At 37.1% G+C, this 18,213-nt stretch overlaps 1 protein-coding gene across 3 annotated transcripts in view; it reads left to right on the top strand.

Moving 5' to 3' along the window:
* COL19A1 (collagen type XIX alpha 1 chain) overlaps nucleotides 1-18,213 on the top strand; it is a 178,115-nt gene that overhangs the window by 27,996 nt on the left and 131,906 nt on the right. For 2 of the 3 annotated variants that reach the window (XM_057418813.1, XM_057418812.1), the window contains exons 5-10: nucleotides 4,748-4,871; nucleotides 5,262-5,537; nucleotides 7,262-7,342; nucleotides 9,462-9,587; nucleotides 10,047-10,109; nucleotides 14,599-14,652. In XM_057418813.1, coding sequence (XP_057274796.1) covers nucleotides 4,748-4,871; nucleotides 5,262-5,537; nucleotides 7,262-7,342; nucleotides 9,462-9,587; nucleotides 10,047-10,109; nucleotides 14,599-14,652 — 724 coding nt within the window. The remainder of the gene's footprint in view (nucleotides 1-4,747; nucleotides 4,872-5,261; nucleotides 5,538-7,261; nucleotides 7,343-9,461; nucleotides 9,588-10,046; nucleotides 10,110-14,598; nucleotides 14,653-18,213) is intronic. The other variant, XM_057418814.1, reaches the window with a different exon arrangement.

The following is an 18,213-nucleotide window of genomic DNA, read 5'->3' as shown; positions in this document are numbered from 1 at the left end:
TATGTTTAATGAAGTAAAAGAGAAAGAGGAAAATATAACAAAGCCTTTGCAACTCTGAGCATACTTATGCTTTGATAGAGTCGCACATAGTTGTAGCAGGAATATAAGTGCATATCAACATTCTGGATGCATCTGCCTGATGGTGTGTAACATTAAGAGATACCTGAATGTCTAGATTTGTAACACATATGTATGATCTAAAACCTTGTATTGTTAAGGATTTTCCTGCTTGTTGTCATTGGTCTCCTCAATCTGCTAGCTTGTAAGCATATTGTAATTCATTTATTTTACAGTCCCTCTGTAATTTACAGTACACGTCAATCCAGCAGGCTAGGGTGGTGTAAATTCAAGCCTGTGTGTTCAGTCATGTGCTTCAATTCCTGCTATTGTTTTCAGCAGTTTCCACCAAGGGTGTGATTCACTTCTGTGCACTTCAGTGTGAACACTGCTCTCTGTTCATCCACTTTAATTTTTTATTCTATACTACTGGAAACAGAGGGAGAAAATCAAACTAAATTCCACCTAAAGTATAATTTAGCCAGACTTTGTGCACCTGATTCTCAGGGTATGAGTCAAATGGCCCACTCTCAAGCACCACCTAATTCCTCATGGCACCTAAAATGAATAATTTTGGACAACAGATTTCCTCTGGCGTCTGGGCATTAGTTCCAGGGAAGCTTGGAAGCACCATGGCATAAGGAGCCAGGCATGTAACTCCCACCTAAGTTTCATTGTAACTCAAAGATGTAGAGGTGTGCCTGAAGCTGCCTATGTTCCCAGAGGTGCCTAAGCCATTGACTGTGCTTAAATCGCATTTAATAAGCTTGGACAGCATTGAATTCAATGCAAACACAGCAGTCATGAGCATTTCCAGTGTGGAGGAGGGAGAAAGGACCTTTTCAATAGCCTTAAAAAGGTTAGACCAGTCATCCAGGACAGATGTCTGGTTTGGATTGTCCTAACCTAAGGAAGCTCAACACGAATGGGAGAAGACTGATGTCCCACTGCTGAGGGTATTTCCAGGAAGAGAAAAATCTCAGACTGATGTTTTTACTCACAGGTCTAATTATGTCTTTTGGTTCAAGCACTTCTGTCCAAAATCACAAGCATGCACTGGTTCAGAGATCAGATGCCACGGATACCCTTGATTTGCTTGTCTGTTCTAACTTGTAAGTTCTTGCTTGTCATCTTTATAGATTAATTTTCACCCTTACTAATTGCTATTCATATTTCTGTAATGTTAGGGCTTTCTTGAGACCTCTCATCTCTCTTACAGCTTTCTGGCTGATACCATGATGTACTACCCTGAGTTAATGTTCTCTATATTTGTGCTTTACGTCTGTAGACTTTGAGGTTAACTAGGTACAAGTTTCCTTCATCCTTATTCTCTCTCCTTTTTGTATTGTTTTTTATTTTCCCTGTGCCGTGGACAGGGTAAATATTCTGTGTAATGAAAGTACTTGTTGAGCTTGTGAGGAAGTATCTGTTGAGCTGTGGACATGTGGAACAACTTACTTTTGTACTTCTCATTACCATTTAATGCAAATTCTTTACTCTTTTTACCCTGCATATGTTGTCTTTTTAGTTTTCTCATTTATTTTCAAATGTTGGTAGATGTGATCAGTAGAAACAGTATATATTAAGTATTTGAAGAACTGAACTTCAGATTCAGTATTCTGCAAAATTTTGTTTTGGCTTTTCTCGTGTTCCAACATGAGCTTTAATGTTCACATTCTGTTCTGGCTTCCCCTTTCCCCTGGCCCCAAATGTCCTTATATATTTATTAACATACATACATACTTTGCCTGCTTCAGAGGAGTTTTTGATTGATGTTTGTGGACTAGAAGATACCATGGTAGGTAATACTGAAATTTTAGTGTGGTATCTTACTGATCATCTGTACAATTCAGTGCTAGATGGATGCTTTTTATTCTATAACATTCACTTGAAGCCATTCAGGAGCAAGAGCATAGAGGAAATTGTGTATAATAATAGATGGTATGATAGTTTTCAGACCATCTCATCCTTTCACTTTTTTCCTTTTAGCACTCACCGTATGACTGGAAGGGTTGTATGTTAAGTGTATACTTTAAAGAATCTTTTAATGACTTTTCGGTCACCAAGGAATGTTTGTATACTTAATGAGAACTCCTCTTAGAATAAAGATGTTTCTGTTATGTCTTTAGTATACGGTAATTGTATACCAAATTTGTGCTGTTTGTTGGCCAGACACTGGAACAAGTTTTCCAGAGGATTGTGGAATAATCTCCATTCTTGGAGACTTTTAAAACTCAGCTGGACAAGATTTATAGTAACCTGATACGATTTTCAGGTTGCTCCTGCTTTGAGCAGGGTGTGAGATCCATTGACCTCCAGAGGTACCTTCCTACCTGAGTTATTTTGTGAATCTAACTGAATTCATCCTTGGTCCTATTTTACTTAAATCTTACCTCTTTAGCTAACTTTGCTGAAATCAATGTAATGGCCTTAGGAATTTATTTGACCTTGTCTGCTTTTCTTATTTCTCTTAATACAGTTTTCTCTATCAGCTTGAATGTAGGGGAAGAACTAGTGTAGCCTAGAGTAAACTCCTGCCAATTTCCACAATGCTGTCCCATACCCATATACCTCTTGTCCTGTTTCCCAAATTCTTTGATAAACAGTTAAGGAAGATAATTTATTATCACATGCGTTCACAGGCATTTTTATTTTTTTGAGAAAATTCTGAAAGAAATACTGAGCATTTTAGATAAATCCTGTCGTTCATTTAGATAGCTCTTAAAGTGTCAGGGAAGCTTACAGAAATAAAACCATATTTACTAGAATACCTACCGTGTACAAAAAATACTTCTGTTTGTTTTGCTGACTTATCACACCAATCATGGCTTCCTGTCATTTCATTTGATGAAGTCTTCTGGTCATTTTCCTTCCACATTTTTTTGCCCTTTGCCCATTAGTGTAAACTCCATTTCTCCAAATATGGGACATAGCTGGGAAAGTTAATTGATTTTGGAGAGCTAATCAAGTGCTCCCAAAGCCAAGGGAGGGATACACTGTCTAGGTTACAGCTGTAAACATGAGATACCCTTTCTTTAACTTGTCTGAGATGCTGTAAACCACAGGGCTGATCCCATGTCCAGATAATTTACTTTTCTGCAGAAATGCACTCATATATTACTGATGCCTAATGAAAGTATTTTCTTTATAGATCATAAAACATATTCTTCATGCTGTAATTAAAATACAGAGTAATATGAAATCTAGATCAAAGTTTTGCAAAGCCTACTCACTTTTGCCTTGTCTTTTGACATTGAAACATATATAGCTGTACACAGAGCATATTGGTCCACTAACAATGTGGGAGAGCAGCCAATTTGTTCCTGGGATATAACGGGAATCAGCTGTGGGAAATAAGCCAAAGAAGTGTGATTCCCACATAAGGGACTTAAGTAGGTGTTAGTCTACAAAGAAGCTCTTTGGCAGGATTTAGAATAGTCTTCTCTACAGAGAAGGCATTTTTCCTGAGATCCTCCATAAATAAAAGTGCACCAATTTTCAGGAGGGTTATGGAATTATTGTCTTGTCAACTGGTGCTTCCCTCTTTTTCTTCTTTTCTTTCACTTTTTTTTTCTCTTTTTTTTTTTTTTTTTTTTTTTTTAGTAAAGGCTTTATAGCACATTACTGTGTCCCACTCTAGCTTTTTAGAACCAAGCCGTTTACACTGCATGAGGCCCTCAGATTTCCTCTGCTCTGATCCAGGGAATGAATACCTTTTGCAATGTGGCTAGTTGGGCACTCCTGACAGTTTTCAGTAAACAGCAACGTTAATGCTTTAGCTACTCATGTGTTGTGTAGTATTTGCATCTGTGGTTTTCATTTATCTCCCCTCTGTCTTAGAAAAGAAATAATGTGTAATGCAGGAGCTTCAAAAGAAAAAAGTTGCTTGAACCATCCTAATTTTTTTAGTACAGAATTAATGTATATTTAATGATTTCCAAAGTCTGTAGAGTTGAGTTACAGACTAATTTCACTTCTGAAATACAAACTCTTCAAATATCTTGTAGAAGTGGTGTTGTACTTCATTCTGTGACACGGACAGGTAGCAAGTCAGACTTGTTTTAGAGGCACTGACATATTTTAGGTAAGAAAGGAATAATGGAATCCAACAAGAACAAGTAATTCATTCAGAAATGCATTCCTTATATCTGGCCAAGTCTGCTCAAGTCCAGCTGTCCTGATACTCAAGATGTCGGAATGGAGGTCGCTGAATCAAACCTGCTGCTCAAAGCAGCACCAACTTGAAAGTTAGATCAGGTTATTAGTAGCGTGCTCCAGCTGTATTTTGAAAGTCTCCAAGGATAGGGATTATTCTACAAATCCTCTGGGAAACTTCTTCCAGTATCCCAAGAAATAAATTGGGAAAAGCAGTATTTTAAAATATGTTTGTGTGTGGCATTCACTTTTCAGCAGTTCTTTTAAAATGCCTATTTATAGTAATCACAGATGTTAGAAAAGTTAAACAAAAAATTCGTCAGCGAAATCTTCAGCCATTTATTCTTATAGACAGACTGAATTGTACTTCTGAGAAGAGATGCTTCTGAATGCTGAAGCCCCTCAATTTTTATGAATGTGAATGAACATTTGGCTCCTTGTTTTCACCAGGTATTATTTCTGCATATTCATTTTAAGCAGCATTTGGGTGTAGAAGAATAACAAGAAAACTTTTTTTCCCTCCCTCCTCTTGTAGGCAAGTATTTCCAAATGGGCTTCCTGAAGAATACTCTCTAGTTGCTACGTTCCGTGTACGGCGAAATACCAAGAAGGAGCGTTGGTATATATGGCAAGTTTTAAATCAGTATGACACACCTGAGGTTAGAGTCATCTTTGATTTATTTTTTTCATTAAGTTTCTTTTTTGTTCCCATGTAAAATGGCAGTTATAACTTAGAAACTTGGATGTTTCACCACTGGGTTTAGCTACAGTTTATATAGAATAGTCAGACTGCTCTGAAATAATTGATCATTTATCATAGGAATGGCAAATACGCAACAAAATGAATCAAGACTGCAAACTAAGGATAATAGGCATCCTATGATTTGTAGCTGATGTGTATTTACAAAGCTAAATATTAGAAAGCTTCAAAACATAGTTCTTGCCCAGTCTATATAGTTGAAAGCATTTTTATTATACAAAGTTTATATATGTGTTTGACTCTTATATTTGTAACTTTTAAATGACCACTTCTTTTCTTTTCTTTTCAGATCTCTGTCCTTCTGGATGGTATAAAAAAGGTTGTGGAGTATATGACCAAATCTGCTCAGGGAAATATACTGCACTACACTTTTAAGAGTCGAGAAATTTATCCATTGTTTGATCGGCAGTGGCATAAGCTTGGTATTAACGTCCAGTCAGGGATCATTTCCCTCTATTTGGATTGTAATTTAATTGAGAGAAAACAGACTGATGAAAAATTCAACATTGACCTGCAGGGAAGGACTCTGATTGCTTCTCGTGCTGCAGATGATAAGCCTGTAGATGTGAGTAGTGAAAGGAAAACGAGATAACTTGATACCATGTTTTAGCCATGCTTCTGTTAACACAGTTGTAAAGAATTATGTAGATAAAAGATTCAAAATTCGCTATTAATTTTGAGTGTGTATTCTTGAAGTCCTGAAGTCTTTTTCTTTAAACAATAGTCAGTGTTATAGTATTTGCTAAGGCAAACCTGTTACCGAAGTAACTAAAAAAACTCAGTTCTGGTTTCAGGGGTCTGTGCTTCTGTATTTGCTTTGGAGTAAGAGCCACATAGTTGCTGTAGGCATATTATTACTACATTTAGAGATAATTTTCAGTGGTAATTTTTTTTTTTCAATTATTATGAGATTATTTAGAATTCTGTGTCAGTCATCTGTTAGACTTGCTTTCTCTTTAGTAAAGGGGAGACACAAAAATATTAAGGATTACCTCTCTATCAAGATTGTATCACATTCCAGGGTAATTCAGCTATGCAGGAATAGGGGCACATTGTTCATAGCTGTCAGTCTGTCCTCCTAATGGGAGGGATTCAGGAAGTGGCTGGAGGCATGTTTCTTGCAGCCATTGGTACAAAAATTATCTAAGGCAACCCCATAATATTGTGGGTGGTGGTGTGTCCCAGAGATGTTCTCCTCTGTTTCCTTCTGCAGAGAGCTCACAGCAATTAATTTGAAAGCTCCAGGAATGTCAGTTTAAGTCTGCTAACATCCAGCTACCATGTTGAAAGCATCTGGCTCAGAGTTTATAGTGACCATCTGAAAGTTTCAGCTGTATTACGGACACTGTAGAGTTCCAGATGAAAATGGCACATTGTAAATGCAAGGTAGCATTGTGGGAGAAATAAGTTCTGTGAGGCATGGAACATTTTGCCCTGGACATGGAGCTCTTATTTCATGGGTCCAAGCTTATGCTTTATTTTGTTTTCTAAGATCGAATTCAACTTTATTTGAAATGCATGTACCATCTCCTCCTTTCCAAGTAGCAGGTGGGAGGAGGAGCAGATTTTTTTTATCTTGTGGTGGTTGCATGGCAAAGGCTGGATGATTCTGAGTGGAAGTTGTCCACTGGGATTTCCAAGTTTGCAGGAACACATTATGGGTACAAAGCTGATGAAGGCTCCTGTACTAGGTCATTCTTCTCAAAACCAAGTGCAATGGAGAGAAACAAAGGATGAAAACCAACTACAGAAAGAGGCATAGGAGGCCAAGATTATCTAGTTAAAATTAGATGCCATTCATCTCCACAGTCCACCCCAAATCTCTGAAACAGAAGCTTTATGTATAGAATTTGTGATTTTTGCTTGTCAGGTGATATAGTGATAAGGTCCAGGCAAACGTCTTGTCCAAAGTGATAGAAGATGGACGCGAGATAGAGCTTATCAAACCTTTACTCTACTTCACTAAAGGAGAAAACTACCTTCCTGAGAAGTCTTGTGTAGGATGTCTAGAGGGCTCAAAGGCCCGTGTAGCATAGCAAGAGCAGTACAGAGGGATGCAACTTAATGAAGATAAATTAAATATAAAATGTGATTTACATCAAAGTAACGGACTGCATAATTTGTCCTTAAGTGAGCAGGTGTGTACTTTTAATGGATTTGTCTCTTTTACTTCATTTCAGAAGTTTGCAGTGTTTCAGAGAGAAGGTTTACTATACCAAGATAAGAAAATGCGTACTGTAACTCATGATTTTTACATCTCATATTAATCTGTTTTATATCTCTTAATAGATTGAACTTCACCACTTAACAATCTATTGTAATCCAAAATTTGCAACAGAAGATACGTGTTGTGAAATATCTGCTGATCTGGTAAGTTAAAATGCAAATATTTATACAAAGGAATTGCTTTGTTGTTCCTTATTAAAGTGTTGTATAGACATTTCAATAGAAGTATTAGATTAATTACCTTTTAGAAAAATTAATCCTGTATCTGGAGTAACGGTATATTGTTTCTTGCTGCCTGACTAAATGGCACAGTGGAACTTCAGTAAAAGGCACTAGGTGCTGCTAGTGCTTTTTAATTTAATTTCTTAACATTGATTGATACGTAGCTAGTAACTGAGGAAGTCTCAGAGAATAGGAAACAAATCACTGTGATGACCTGAGGATGGCTTCAAATAACAGAGGCCATTTCAGTAACAGTTGCATCTAGTGAAGCATTACAGATGATAAACAAAGCCCATGAAAGAGTCTCCATGACTGTGGAAAGGAAGAAAAATATGAAGGTGTTGAGGATGTGTCCCTTATTTCAGTACTCTAATGTGGATAAATGGGTGGTTTGTAATTGGCAAATACTTTCTTCTCTATAACACACATGCTGAGATGTATATATTGTTTAAAAAAAGAAAAACATTGATTTATTTTGAAGGATTCACTTTTCCTTTTTGTTTTGATAGGCAGAATCAGTGTAAATTGGGTGGCACTAGATCTACAGAAATGCTTGAAGTTGCAGATGTAATTGTTCTGCTGAACCAAGTCTATTTAGAGGAAGAAAACCCAAACAAACTAACAAAGACAACTTCCAAAAGAAAATACGGTGAAATAATTGGTCTGCTCATTATGAATAGCCTGTAAGAGCAGGCTCCTCTGAGATAGCAAGCAATACCATCACCACCCAGCCTGCAGTCAGCAAAAAAAACACAAACAGAGCATACAGAAGGACTAATTGATTCCATCTACAAAGAGATGGGAGAAAAAGGGCACCAGCAATGGAGGTAGAAAGCTGCCCAAGAACAGAAAAGCAGAAGGCTTTGTGGGAACTGACAGCTGATAGGTGCTCAGAAGCATGGAGGAGGCTGGATCTAATTTATCAAGAGAAATTTGGCTTGAAAGAATACTTTATTGTTCAAATATATTTCAAAATAGATTCCTTATTCTAAGTGCAAGGTTTCTCTTGAATGTATAACCTTATGGATAGGTGAAATGATGGATTTTGTTCTGTAGGTCCTGCTTTATGCGTCAAAATACAGTTTATTTAGCAGTTATGCCAAAATATCAAAAACTAAAACCAAAGCAAGCCCTTATTATATATGAACACAAAAAGGTTCATAAGTTTTGTTAATAGCATTTAAAATGTTCATTCAACTATGTCGCCAAGAGCACCATTGGCTTCATTTGTATGTCTTCTGTTGAAGATGTAAAAAATGGCAGGCTAATTGTTAATGACTTTCATACTGAAACCACCATTACATTTTCTAATTTATTTTTTCCTTATTTCCTTACCAGTTGTAAGGGCTACATTTTCAGTAATTTAAAGGAAATAATTTATCCTTGAATACAAATTTCTACATTAAGATGTAAATCCTGTTGGAATTTCTTTGACAGAAGGCTCACAGCAGACCTCATTACATCTTGAGCTGCTGAAGTTTATCAGGTTCTGTTGACTTGTCCTGTAGTATAACATCAGGTTGGCTCATCTCTTACGAGTTAAAGACAGGTGCATATTGGCTTCAGGGCTTTTTGTTTGTTTCCAAATTTTTCATGCCTGAAGTATCTCATTATGAAAATATTACAGAATTTTCCCTCACACACACTCTGCCATTTTACATTTTGGGGTAAGAGGTGGAGGATGGGATGAGACTGATATGTACGGTCTGTTTTTTTTTTCTCCATGGGGATATTCTGCTTCACTACTTCTAATTTTGGGAGAATTCATTTTCCCAGAGACTGTCCAAGCTCTTTTGGAAGAAGGAAGTATGATAGTCAGGTTAGTTTTACCTGGCGTTGATTTTACTACAGAAGAATCACCATGTCTGGAATTTATTTTACTACAGCTTTTTCCTCTGTTTGGCAATGGTTGTGGCTTTTCTGTAATATGGTGTGTACAGGAGTATTAAACCAGAAAGTAACTTAAAAATAGAGCTCAGGTGGTATTTCTGTATTAACCAAAGTGCATAAAAAAATCAGAAAAATCTTCTTTTTATTTTAGTGCTCACATGAGGAGAGACTTCTTGCTACGACTTCATCACCAGTGACTGTTCATGCCAGCAAAATATACATGCTTCCAGGGATACAGCAGGAATCGAGAGAGAGATGCCACTGCTTTCCAAATAAAGTAAAAGGAAATGTTTATTTCCAAATAAAGTTTTTCTATTGCTTTTTAGTGCATCATGCTGTTTAATCCTGATAGGTATTAAAAAAAAATGTTTGTTTTGATTTTGTAGCTATGAAAAATACTTTACAGGTTTGTAGGGTTGTAACGTACTTATGCTGTATTTCCCAGATAAGAAACAGTACATTGTAGATTTACGTGTACAAATACACACCCAAAAAAGATCCATGGTAAAAATTAGAATTATATTCAGGCACTATATTTAGTGCAAATGTTTTTACTTGAGAATAAATTATTTCCTACGTAATGCTGTTTTTTTTTTTAAGATCCTTCTCCTGAGCTATATTTATTCTGAGTCATTTGCTTTGTTAGGCTTTTGTGATAAAGAGAAGGAAACCAAACCAAATTTTGGATCTGCTGCTTTGTTGATTTTTTTTTTTAATTTATTTCTTCTCAAATCAGGGAGAAGCAGGATTGCCGGGAGTAGCTGGTTTGCCAGGCAACAAAGGACATAAAGGTGAAAAGGTAAAAAAATATCAGTTGACTCTCTCTTTCAAGTCTTTATCTTTGGCTTATCCTTCTGAAATAGAAAGTATGGATTTTGTTATTCCCTAAAAGAATATCCCTGTACACAGGCTAAATTCTGTATCCATCAATCTCTGGTTTTGCATATGGGCTTTCTGCTGGGCAGCCTACATCTGGTCTCACTTTGGGGTCCCCTCATCGACTCCATGGAACACAGTATACCTGCCTGTGAAGCACACATCTACCCAACCCTGTTAGCACGACCTGTTGTCTTTTCCCATTAGCAAAACCAGAGAAGCTGTGTATGTCATCTGTGATAAGGATTTTCCCATGTTATGTGTGGATGTCCCTGCTGCTGGAGAGAATCCTGTGTGGTGGATTTATCCTTGCAGTCGTTAATAGGAGGATTTGAATTCACTCATCTGACCTCATCACTGTATATTCTTTGATACGACTCTTAACTGAAACTTTCTTAATTATGAAGAGAGAGTGACCTGACTTTTAAACTTAGAGAGGAGAAGTTAAACCAGTGATACCCAGCTCAGGCCACATCAAGGCTGTGCCCCAGCACTGCCAGGTCAGCACCCAACCAGCAGCTTCTACTGGATACTTCCTGGCCTATATACTCCCTGCTTCTCCCCCAGTGCCTGGGAAACTGTGGAGTAGTGCCACCTTCGGGATGAGTTTTTTTTCTCACTCTTGGCAAACTCTCTGAATTGGATTTATTGTATTCATCAACTAAAAGTTCCTAATGATTTTTTTTGCCCCATGTCTGAATACTTCTATCACCATTTTATAACCATGAGAACCACTTGCCTGTCTGCGTATCTAATTTTTTAAATTTTTAACTGACAAAATTTCTCACAGGGACTGCCTCTGACATTAATCATTCAGATGACAGATCTCATATAAAGGATGAAATCTCTACATCACCTCTTTCATCTTCCACTTTACCACTTACAGAAACCTTGCCAGTACACTGTCTGCTGGGAACAACTCTCTTCAGAGTGCACTGTTGCTTCTTTCTTGATAATACGACACATTTCTTTTACCTGTCATCGTGGATGCTAGTTATGGCACATATAACTATGCAGAGATGAAAACTAATGAAAACTTACTTAATCAAAACTTACGAAACCCAAACTGATTTTGGTTAAAACGTGTTTTGACAACTGATGTAGGTCACTCATCTGATCTAATACATCCCCATTGTAGGCAAGAGCAATGTTGTAACGCAGTACTCTAGCAGTGTGTGCTCTAGGCCATGTTAATGTGATTCTTTCTGTTTATTAAGGGCATTTGCTTTTATCTTAGTATTAAAATCATTACCTGTACCTGGTTAGTACAGAACCCTGCTGAGAATATTTTCCTACTCCCAAAATTCCTTGTGGACTGTTTTCTAGATTAAATATTGGATCAAGTTAATCCCATTCCATATCACAAAGTACATGTATTTTAAACTGATTTGCAATTCAAGAGACAAAAGAATAAATAAAATACTTTCTTAATTTTGGGGGGTGGGGGGTGTTATATGAGAAAGGACTGTAATTTCTTAAATAATTATCACTTTGTCATTCTATCACCGCATTTGGCTTTAGGCTATCTCTGCTTAGCATGACTAATAGCAAGGTGTGGTATAGGAATCAAGGTACTGTGTATTTTGTCTGCTGCTAGCATATAATTTCTAGTTCTGGGACGGGTGTGTTGAGTAAAGGCTATAGGGTGCAAAGAGGTAAAGATCAAGTGCTTTTGAAACTCCCTGAATCATTAATGTAAAAAAATGATCGCAAGTGTACTACTGCAGGTGGTCTCAGATGTGCAAAATTGTTTCCACTTCAGAGAAAAGGATGATTGGAATCACTGGAAGGAAACATGTTTGCTGTCTGCAATCTCTTTTTTAAGAATTTAGTTTGGCTTTATGGAAAATTGATAGGAGCAATGTTTTTGGTTGGTTTTTTTTTCAGCCTGCAGAATTTCCACCCAGTCTGCTTATGAACTTACCAAAATAAACATTGTTAAAAATATAGGAGTCATCCTATTGCTTGCAAGAAATCACTTCCTGGAAAATGTGCTATGTCTTAAATATTTTATTCTATGAGTACCTTGTACTCGGTTGAAAAGGATTTTCATTGGTACTCTTGGTAGTAAATCCTAACGGTAGGCTTACAGCTCATGGTATTACCTTTGTATGTGGTTACACTGAGTGTGCTTCATAACCTATAAATGCCAGCACTTGAATTGCTAATGTTCAGCAGCTCGTAAGTTTTTTTTGTCTGACAGCATATATTTCTGTTTGCTTTGGTAGTTCCAAGTTAATGTGATCCTGCATTCCCATTCTTGCTAATTTGTTTACATGAATTTATTAAGCTCAACTGCAGTGTGTGTTGGGAGTTAGAATACTCTTGTTCAGGTGTAAAAGAGATTTATTAAGGGGAAGATAGAGGCTGAATGGTCAGGAATCTTGTTTTTTCCGTCTCATTTCTATACTTTTGACATCTATTATGTAAGATAGAAAAAGGGATACTTTTTCACTTTTGTGAAGGACTTTGAGATCTGCAGAAGCAGAGGAAATGCTATGAAACAAAACAAAAGGGGGGGAGGCATAAAAAAATCCTTAAAAATGCAAATGTGAATACTGTTATAGGTTGTACAACATACAGCATATGATCTCTAAACTCACTGAATAGAATCGCAGAATAGTTAAGGTTGGAAAGGACCTTAAGATCATCTAGTTCCAACCCCTCTGCCATGGGCAGGGACAGAGCTCACACTAAACCATGTGACCCAGGCTCTGTCCAACCTGGCCTTGAACTCCGCCAGGGTTGGAGCATTCACAGCTTCCCTGGGCAACCTGTTCCAGTGCCTCACCACCCTCACACTAAAGAATTTCTTCCTTATATCCAATCTAAACTTCCACTGTTTAAGTTTTAACCCATTGCCGCTTGTCCTATCACTACAGTCCCTAATGAATAGTCTGTCCCCATCATCCCTATAGCCCCCCTTCAGATACTGGAAGGTTGCTATGAGGTCTCCAAGCAGCCTTCTCTTCTCCAGGCTGAGATGAAATAAAAGAACGAAAAACTAAAACCTTTCAGACTGTGGCTATTAAAGTCACAATTACAAGATAGAAACATAATTTTATGATCTAATTTGCAGTGGAAAGTAATTGTCTTCAAGGTGGGGAGTCTATCTGCAGTTAGTGGAAAAGAAGTGTAAACATACCTTGGTTAATTGGGTAGTAAGTCATATATGGTAAAGGCTTCCTGGCATGTAGCAGGCTGTGTAATTTTAGACTACACAGTATACAAAAAAACACTGCTGAATGGAACAAAGTGATTCTGGTCTATTAAAATACTGACAAGTGGCATAAGGGAACAGAGTGTGCAGAGATAAGAGAGTCACTCTGTGGGTGATTAGATAAGGTAACCAGGGGCCAGTCCTGCTGCTTTATCTCTCATAATGCCAGTGTGTTCAGGCTGTTTGTGCACACACAGGATTTCATTCTGCTTTTGTGATAGAGTTAAGGACCATTCCAGTGTTTGAATAAAAAGGACATAGGAGATGGGTGGTACACTCCTCTAGAACATCATTGTGTCTGAGTGGTTTAGACTTATGGCTGGAATAGTACTCTGCACCCAGGAGTTCATTTTGATTGATTTACTTAGCTCATGTGTTATGGCTCTGTTTGCTAGAGAGTGTTGTCGTCTTGGTGCAAGTAGACAAACCTAATGTTTTGTTTTTAAAGGAAGACTATAATATGGTTTCAGTGCTTTCACCTCTAATGTCCACATGATTTTGATTTTAACATATACAATTTATTAATTTTAAATCTATAAAATCAATTTTAAATATAAAAAGTATAAATTTAAAATTTATACTTGACATTATTAAGCAAAAATTCTATGTTTGACCTTCTTTTCATCAATTTTTAGGACTCATGTCTAGTTTGCAGCTGCTGGTGTCTTCCATACCTCTCCAGATCAGTTGGTCATGTCTCTTAAAACTGAAATTTTCTCATAGATTGCTTACGTTTGGTTTCTCTGAAGGGATAAAAAGGAGGGAGAGAGGAGCTGAGTTTAGAGAGTGTCTTTTAAAAATTACATTTAGACAAAACAAACCTGTATTATATGTTGAGCTTTCTCAGTATAAAACACACTCAGTAAGGTGAAAATGGAGCCACTTGGCTTAACTATGCTGTCACAGTAAATTCCCTTAAAATCAGCAGACCTGCTTTCTGTGGAAATGTGCATGGGTAAATATTTGTCACATGAGGATGTTAATTGACATTACAGGTGTTTTAAAATGTATTTATTTTGTCTGATTTTATTGTTACATGTAAAGCATCCTCCTCGACAGTGGTTTTATTACTAAACATGACAAAAGCAGGGTAGCAGAATAGAAGATGCTTTTCTGCTGAATCAGATACAACCTGAGTAGTTGTTAATCTCAGAAGTCTTTAGAACTTCTAACTGAATGATTTGTTTTGTAGGGTGAAATGGGAGTAAAAGGACAGGATGGTATTGCTGGTCTTCCTGGTGAAAAGGTATGTTTGCATGTATTGGTATGTAAATTGAGTCATGGGAAGTGTTCATTATGTCAGTGGCTTGTCTGTAATTGTGAACAGAAATGGGAAGATAGAGCACTTCTGTTAGAACATGAAGTTCTCTTACCTGCACTGCCATGGTTTTGTAACACACTGAAAAAGCTGCTCAGGCGAGTAATATGGTCTACAGATGTCCTTGCTTTATGTTGGGCTTTTTTTTGTTTGTTTGTTCGTTTTCAGGAAGGAATGGGATGGGGTGGATATACAGAACCAAAAGAAGCTACTTGTTCCATTGTGCAGTTTGTGATCTGTAAGTTTAGGAAAAGCTCTTATGCTCTTAACAGTCCACTTGGTAGAGCTTGGAGGTAAACACCATTGGGCGCTAAGCAAAGACAAGAGAATAGCCATGGCTATGAAAGCATAGTTATTCAATACCTGTGTATTCAAGATGCTAAGTTTCACTTCCTTCTGGAATACAGTGTTTAAATTAAGGCAGTTGTGCCTGTTTATTGAGTTCAGAGTTAGTTGCCTGTACTGGAGAAGGTCTACTAGCCTAATACCAGCCATCTTCCATATAATAGCCCTCATAACATTGAGGAAACAGTGTGTTGCTAGAGTTTCTAATTATTTGATCTCTTGTGACTTTTCTTCTGTTCCATAGTAACAGTTGAAATAATATTAGATTTTCTGTTTAGACATGGAAGTCAGTTGATACATAAATGGAAACTCTCCAGATGCCTGTGTTAGTGCATCACTAATTTATTTATTTAATCATTTATTTATTTATTCAGTTTTTTTACTGTCAGGATTTTAGTCCTCAACCCTCAATTCTGGTTCTTTTTCATTGTGTACTTCAAGTTTCTGCCCTTTCAGTGCCAAAAACAAGTAAGCCTTTTAAAAGGAGCTGTTGCTGTGAGAGGCTCTGCATTTCAGTATTGCACTTTATTGGTTGATATGCTGCTTTCATGTATATGCAACATTTTAGTAATGGTGTGATGGTTTGGTTTATTTTGTAATTACCCAGATTTCTAAATACTGAAAGAAGCAGAGTTTCACTTCAACTGTCACGTTTAAAATCTATAATTAACAGGATATGAAACTGTCTTTTACTCAGCATTTCTTTCTCAAATTGTGTTTTGTTAAAATAGGAGTTAGACATATAATATTACCAGAGAGTTGAGTTAAAATAAAACTTGAGAGCAGGCTGCAAAGATGTTCAAAGGACTCTGCAATGTTGAGGTACTGAATCATAGAGTGGAATGTAAAACTCGGAGAAAGTAATACTAAAGAGCAAATGAAGAAGAAAAATAAAGCAAACTTTACATATTTCATGTCAGATGGGACTAGCTATTACTCGGAATTACAGATCAATGAAAATCTATGTTCACTGTTAAGTACTAGTCAAATAAAAGGAATTTAGGAATGATTAGAAAGAGGATAGGGAGCAAAGCAAAAGCATCTTAATGTCATATAATGAAACTGTATTGGGCTGAATCTTGAATGATGTAAGGGGTTCTGGTTCCCACATCTCTAGGAGATCAAATACTACTGGAAAAGATCCAGAGGAGGTAACAAGAGTAACAAAGAGCATTGGGCATCTTCCAGTTAAGGTGGACTTCGACTTGATTCTCAGGCACAACTGATGTGAAATATGTCCTGTTCTGTGCTCTGTACAATCATGAATGGAACAGAAAAGACTAATAGGAATCTATTTATTTATTTTACTCTCCTTTTCCGTGTGTGAACTGGGGCATCAAGCCTGTCTGATAGCAAGTTCATAAAGGTTAGAAAGGGTTTGTTCTTCCTATTATATGACTACAGTTTGAACACTCTGCCAGAGGGTTTGATGAGTCTGAAAATTTATTAGAAAGTTGATAGAAGAAAAACCCATGGTGTGTGTCAGACAGACACTGCTGCTTGTCTGAAAGTTCTTGAGCTCCAAGACACTGAAGTCTGGGAAACCCACTGGAGAAGTCTTTATGGTTGCCCTGTGGTTATACTTTTTTGTAGGCATCTGTTGTTGCTACAACTGTAGTCATATACTTAACTAGAGAAACCATCAATTTGATCCAGACAGACAGCTTTTACTTTCTTGTGCTCCCAGATGTGAATTAGTGGAAGGAGTTATTCTAAAACATTGTAAATTGAATGAGATTGATCTAGAATGAAGCTTTGTTTTCCCTTTTCTCTTTCTGTAGCTCCTTCTCTGATGTTACCATTCTTTAAAGTTACTAAGCTAAACTGCTTTTCCCATGCAAGTTATTACAGTTTCCATGGTTAATACTGTTTGGTTTTTTTTTTGCTTAGCGCCTTGCAGATTCACTGTCAGACCAAATCCCAAAGCTTCTGTTAGTTTATGTAAGGCTCAACAGTCAGATCATATTTAATATCAAGGCACTGTACTTTTCCTGAAGATCGTAACGCTTTTAATTCAGACTACATAAAAGCCATGCAATTGTTGCAAATTTAAATAAACTACTGTGGAATCTGAAACTGGCAAACCCAAAAGCTGCTTAGAAGAAAAAAAAAAAAAAGAAAAAAAGAAAAGGCAAAATATTTTGGGTAAGCATATCTAGATGAGGAAACTGAGATCCAGCCACCCAGCTTCTGCTAGCCAGAGTTGTCGTGTCTGTGCAGAGTAGTACAGTGCCGTGTGGAATTACTAGCTCCTTTCTGGAGGTAGAATTGCTTTGTTTTCCTTGTGTTGTGAATGGTGTTAACATGTTCTGTCTCTCAGTTGATGCATCAAGAGTTGTGTAAATTTTTGTGTGTCTGTTATTTTTGTGCTCCTTTTTCTGGGAGGTTCTGGATGATAACAATGTACATAGATTCTATGACAACTGAATAAAGCAAAAGAATAAAAAATGCTTCAAGCACTGTTATGTACAAAGGTGTAGCCTACTTTTCAGGAAGTTGAGGTACAGACTGTGCTATGCTGGGAGAGCATTTTCTGGAGTTACTTATGTTTGTTTATCCTCTTAAACCCTTCAGTATCCATTATCGTTTGTTGGAGATGTTATATTTGTTTGACTGATATGGCTATTTTTATGTTTTTCTGCACTGTGTTTGTCTGAGCTTTGTGCAGATCTGCCCCCTGAGTCACTAGTTAGAAACAGGAAAAAGAAAAAAAAGAAACAATACAATTATTTGTTATGTAGATGCAGTTTGAGGCTTCAGAGAGCAGAGGCATTCTTTCTGATCCACCCAAAACCTGTCCACTGCAATATTCCTTTGGGGAAATGGTCCACCATTCCTTGGGGAAAGGTTGAGAGAATAAATACATTGCAGATCTCACTCAGGTTGCTATGAGTAAGCAACAATATCAGTTCATTTGACCTATTTTAGAAGTTTACCTTAGAATGAGATCAGCTTGATTATTAGAAGACCTGTTTCTGTAGACTTGATTAGTTCTGTTACCTGCACTTCTTGTGTCACTCAGCTGACACTTGAATATCTCAAATCCTTTCCTTCCCTTTGCTTCTGGGTCTATAATGCCATGACAATGAATTGTTTATGATTAAAAGTTTATGTCCTGGATGCTAGGTGTTGTAGTCTTCCTTG

This window comes from Pezoporus wallicus, unplaced genomic scaffold (assembly GCF_028554395.1).
Source record: "Pezoporus wallicus isolate ANWC-B61680 ecotype Strahan unplaced genomic scaffold, APGP_CSIRO_Pwel_v1 contig_4901, whole genome shotgun sequence".
In the NCBI taxonomy this organism is placed as follows: Eukaryota; Metazoa; Chordata; class Aves; order Psittaciformes; family Psittacidae; genus Pezoporus; species Pezoporus wallicus.
Note: the sequence above shows the minus strand (reverse complement) of the source record. Positions and strands in the feature narration are given on the sequence as shown.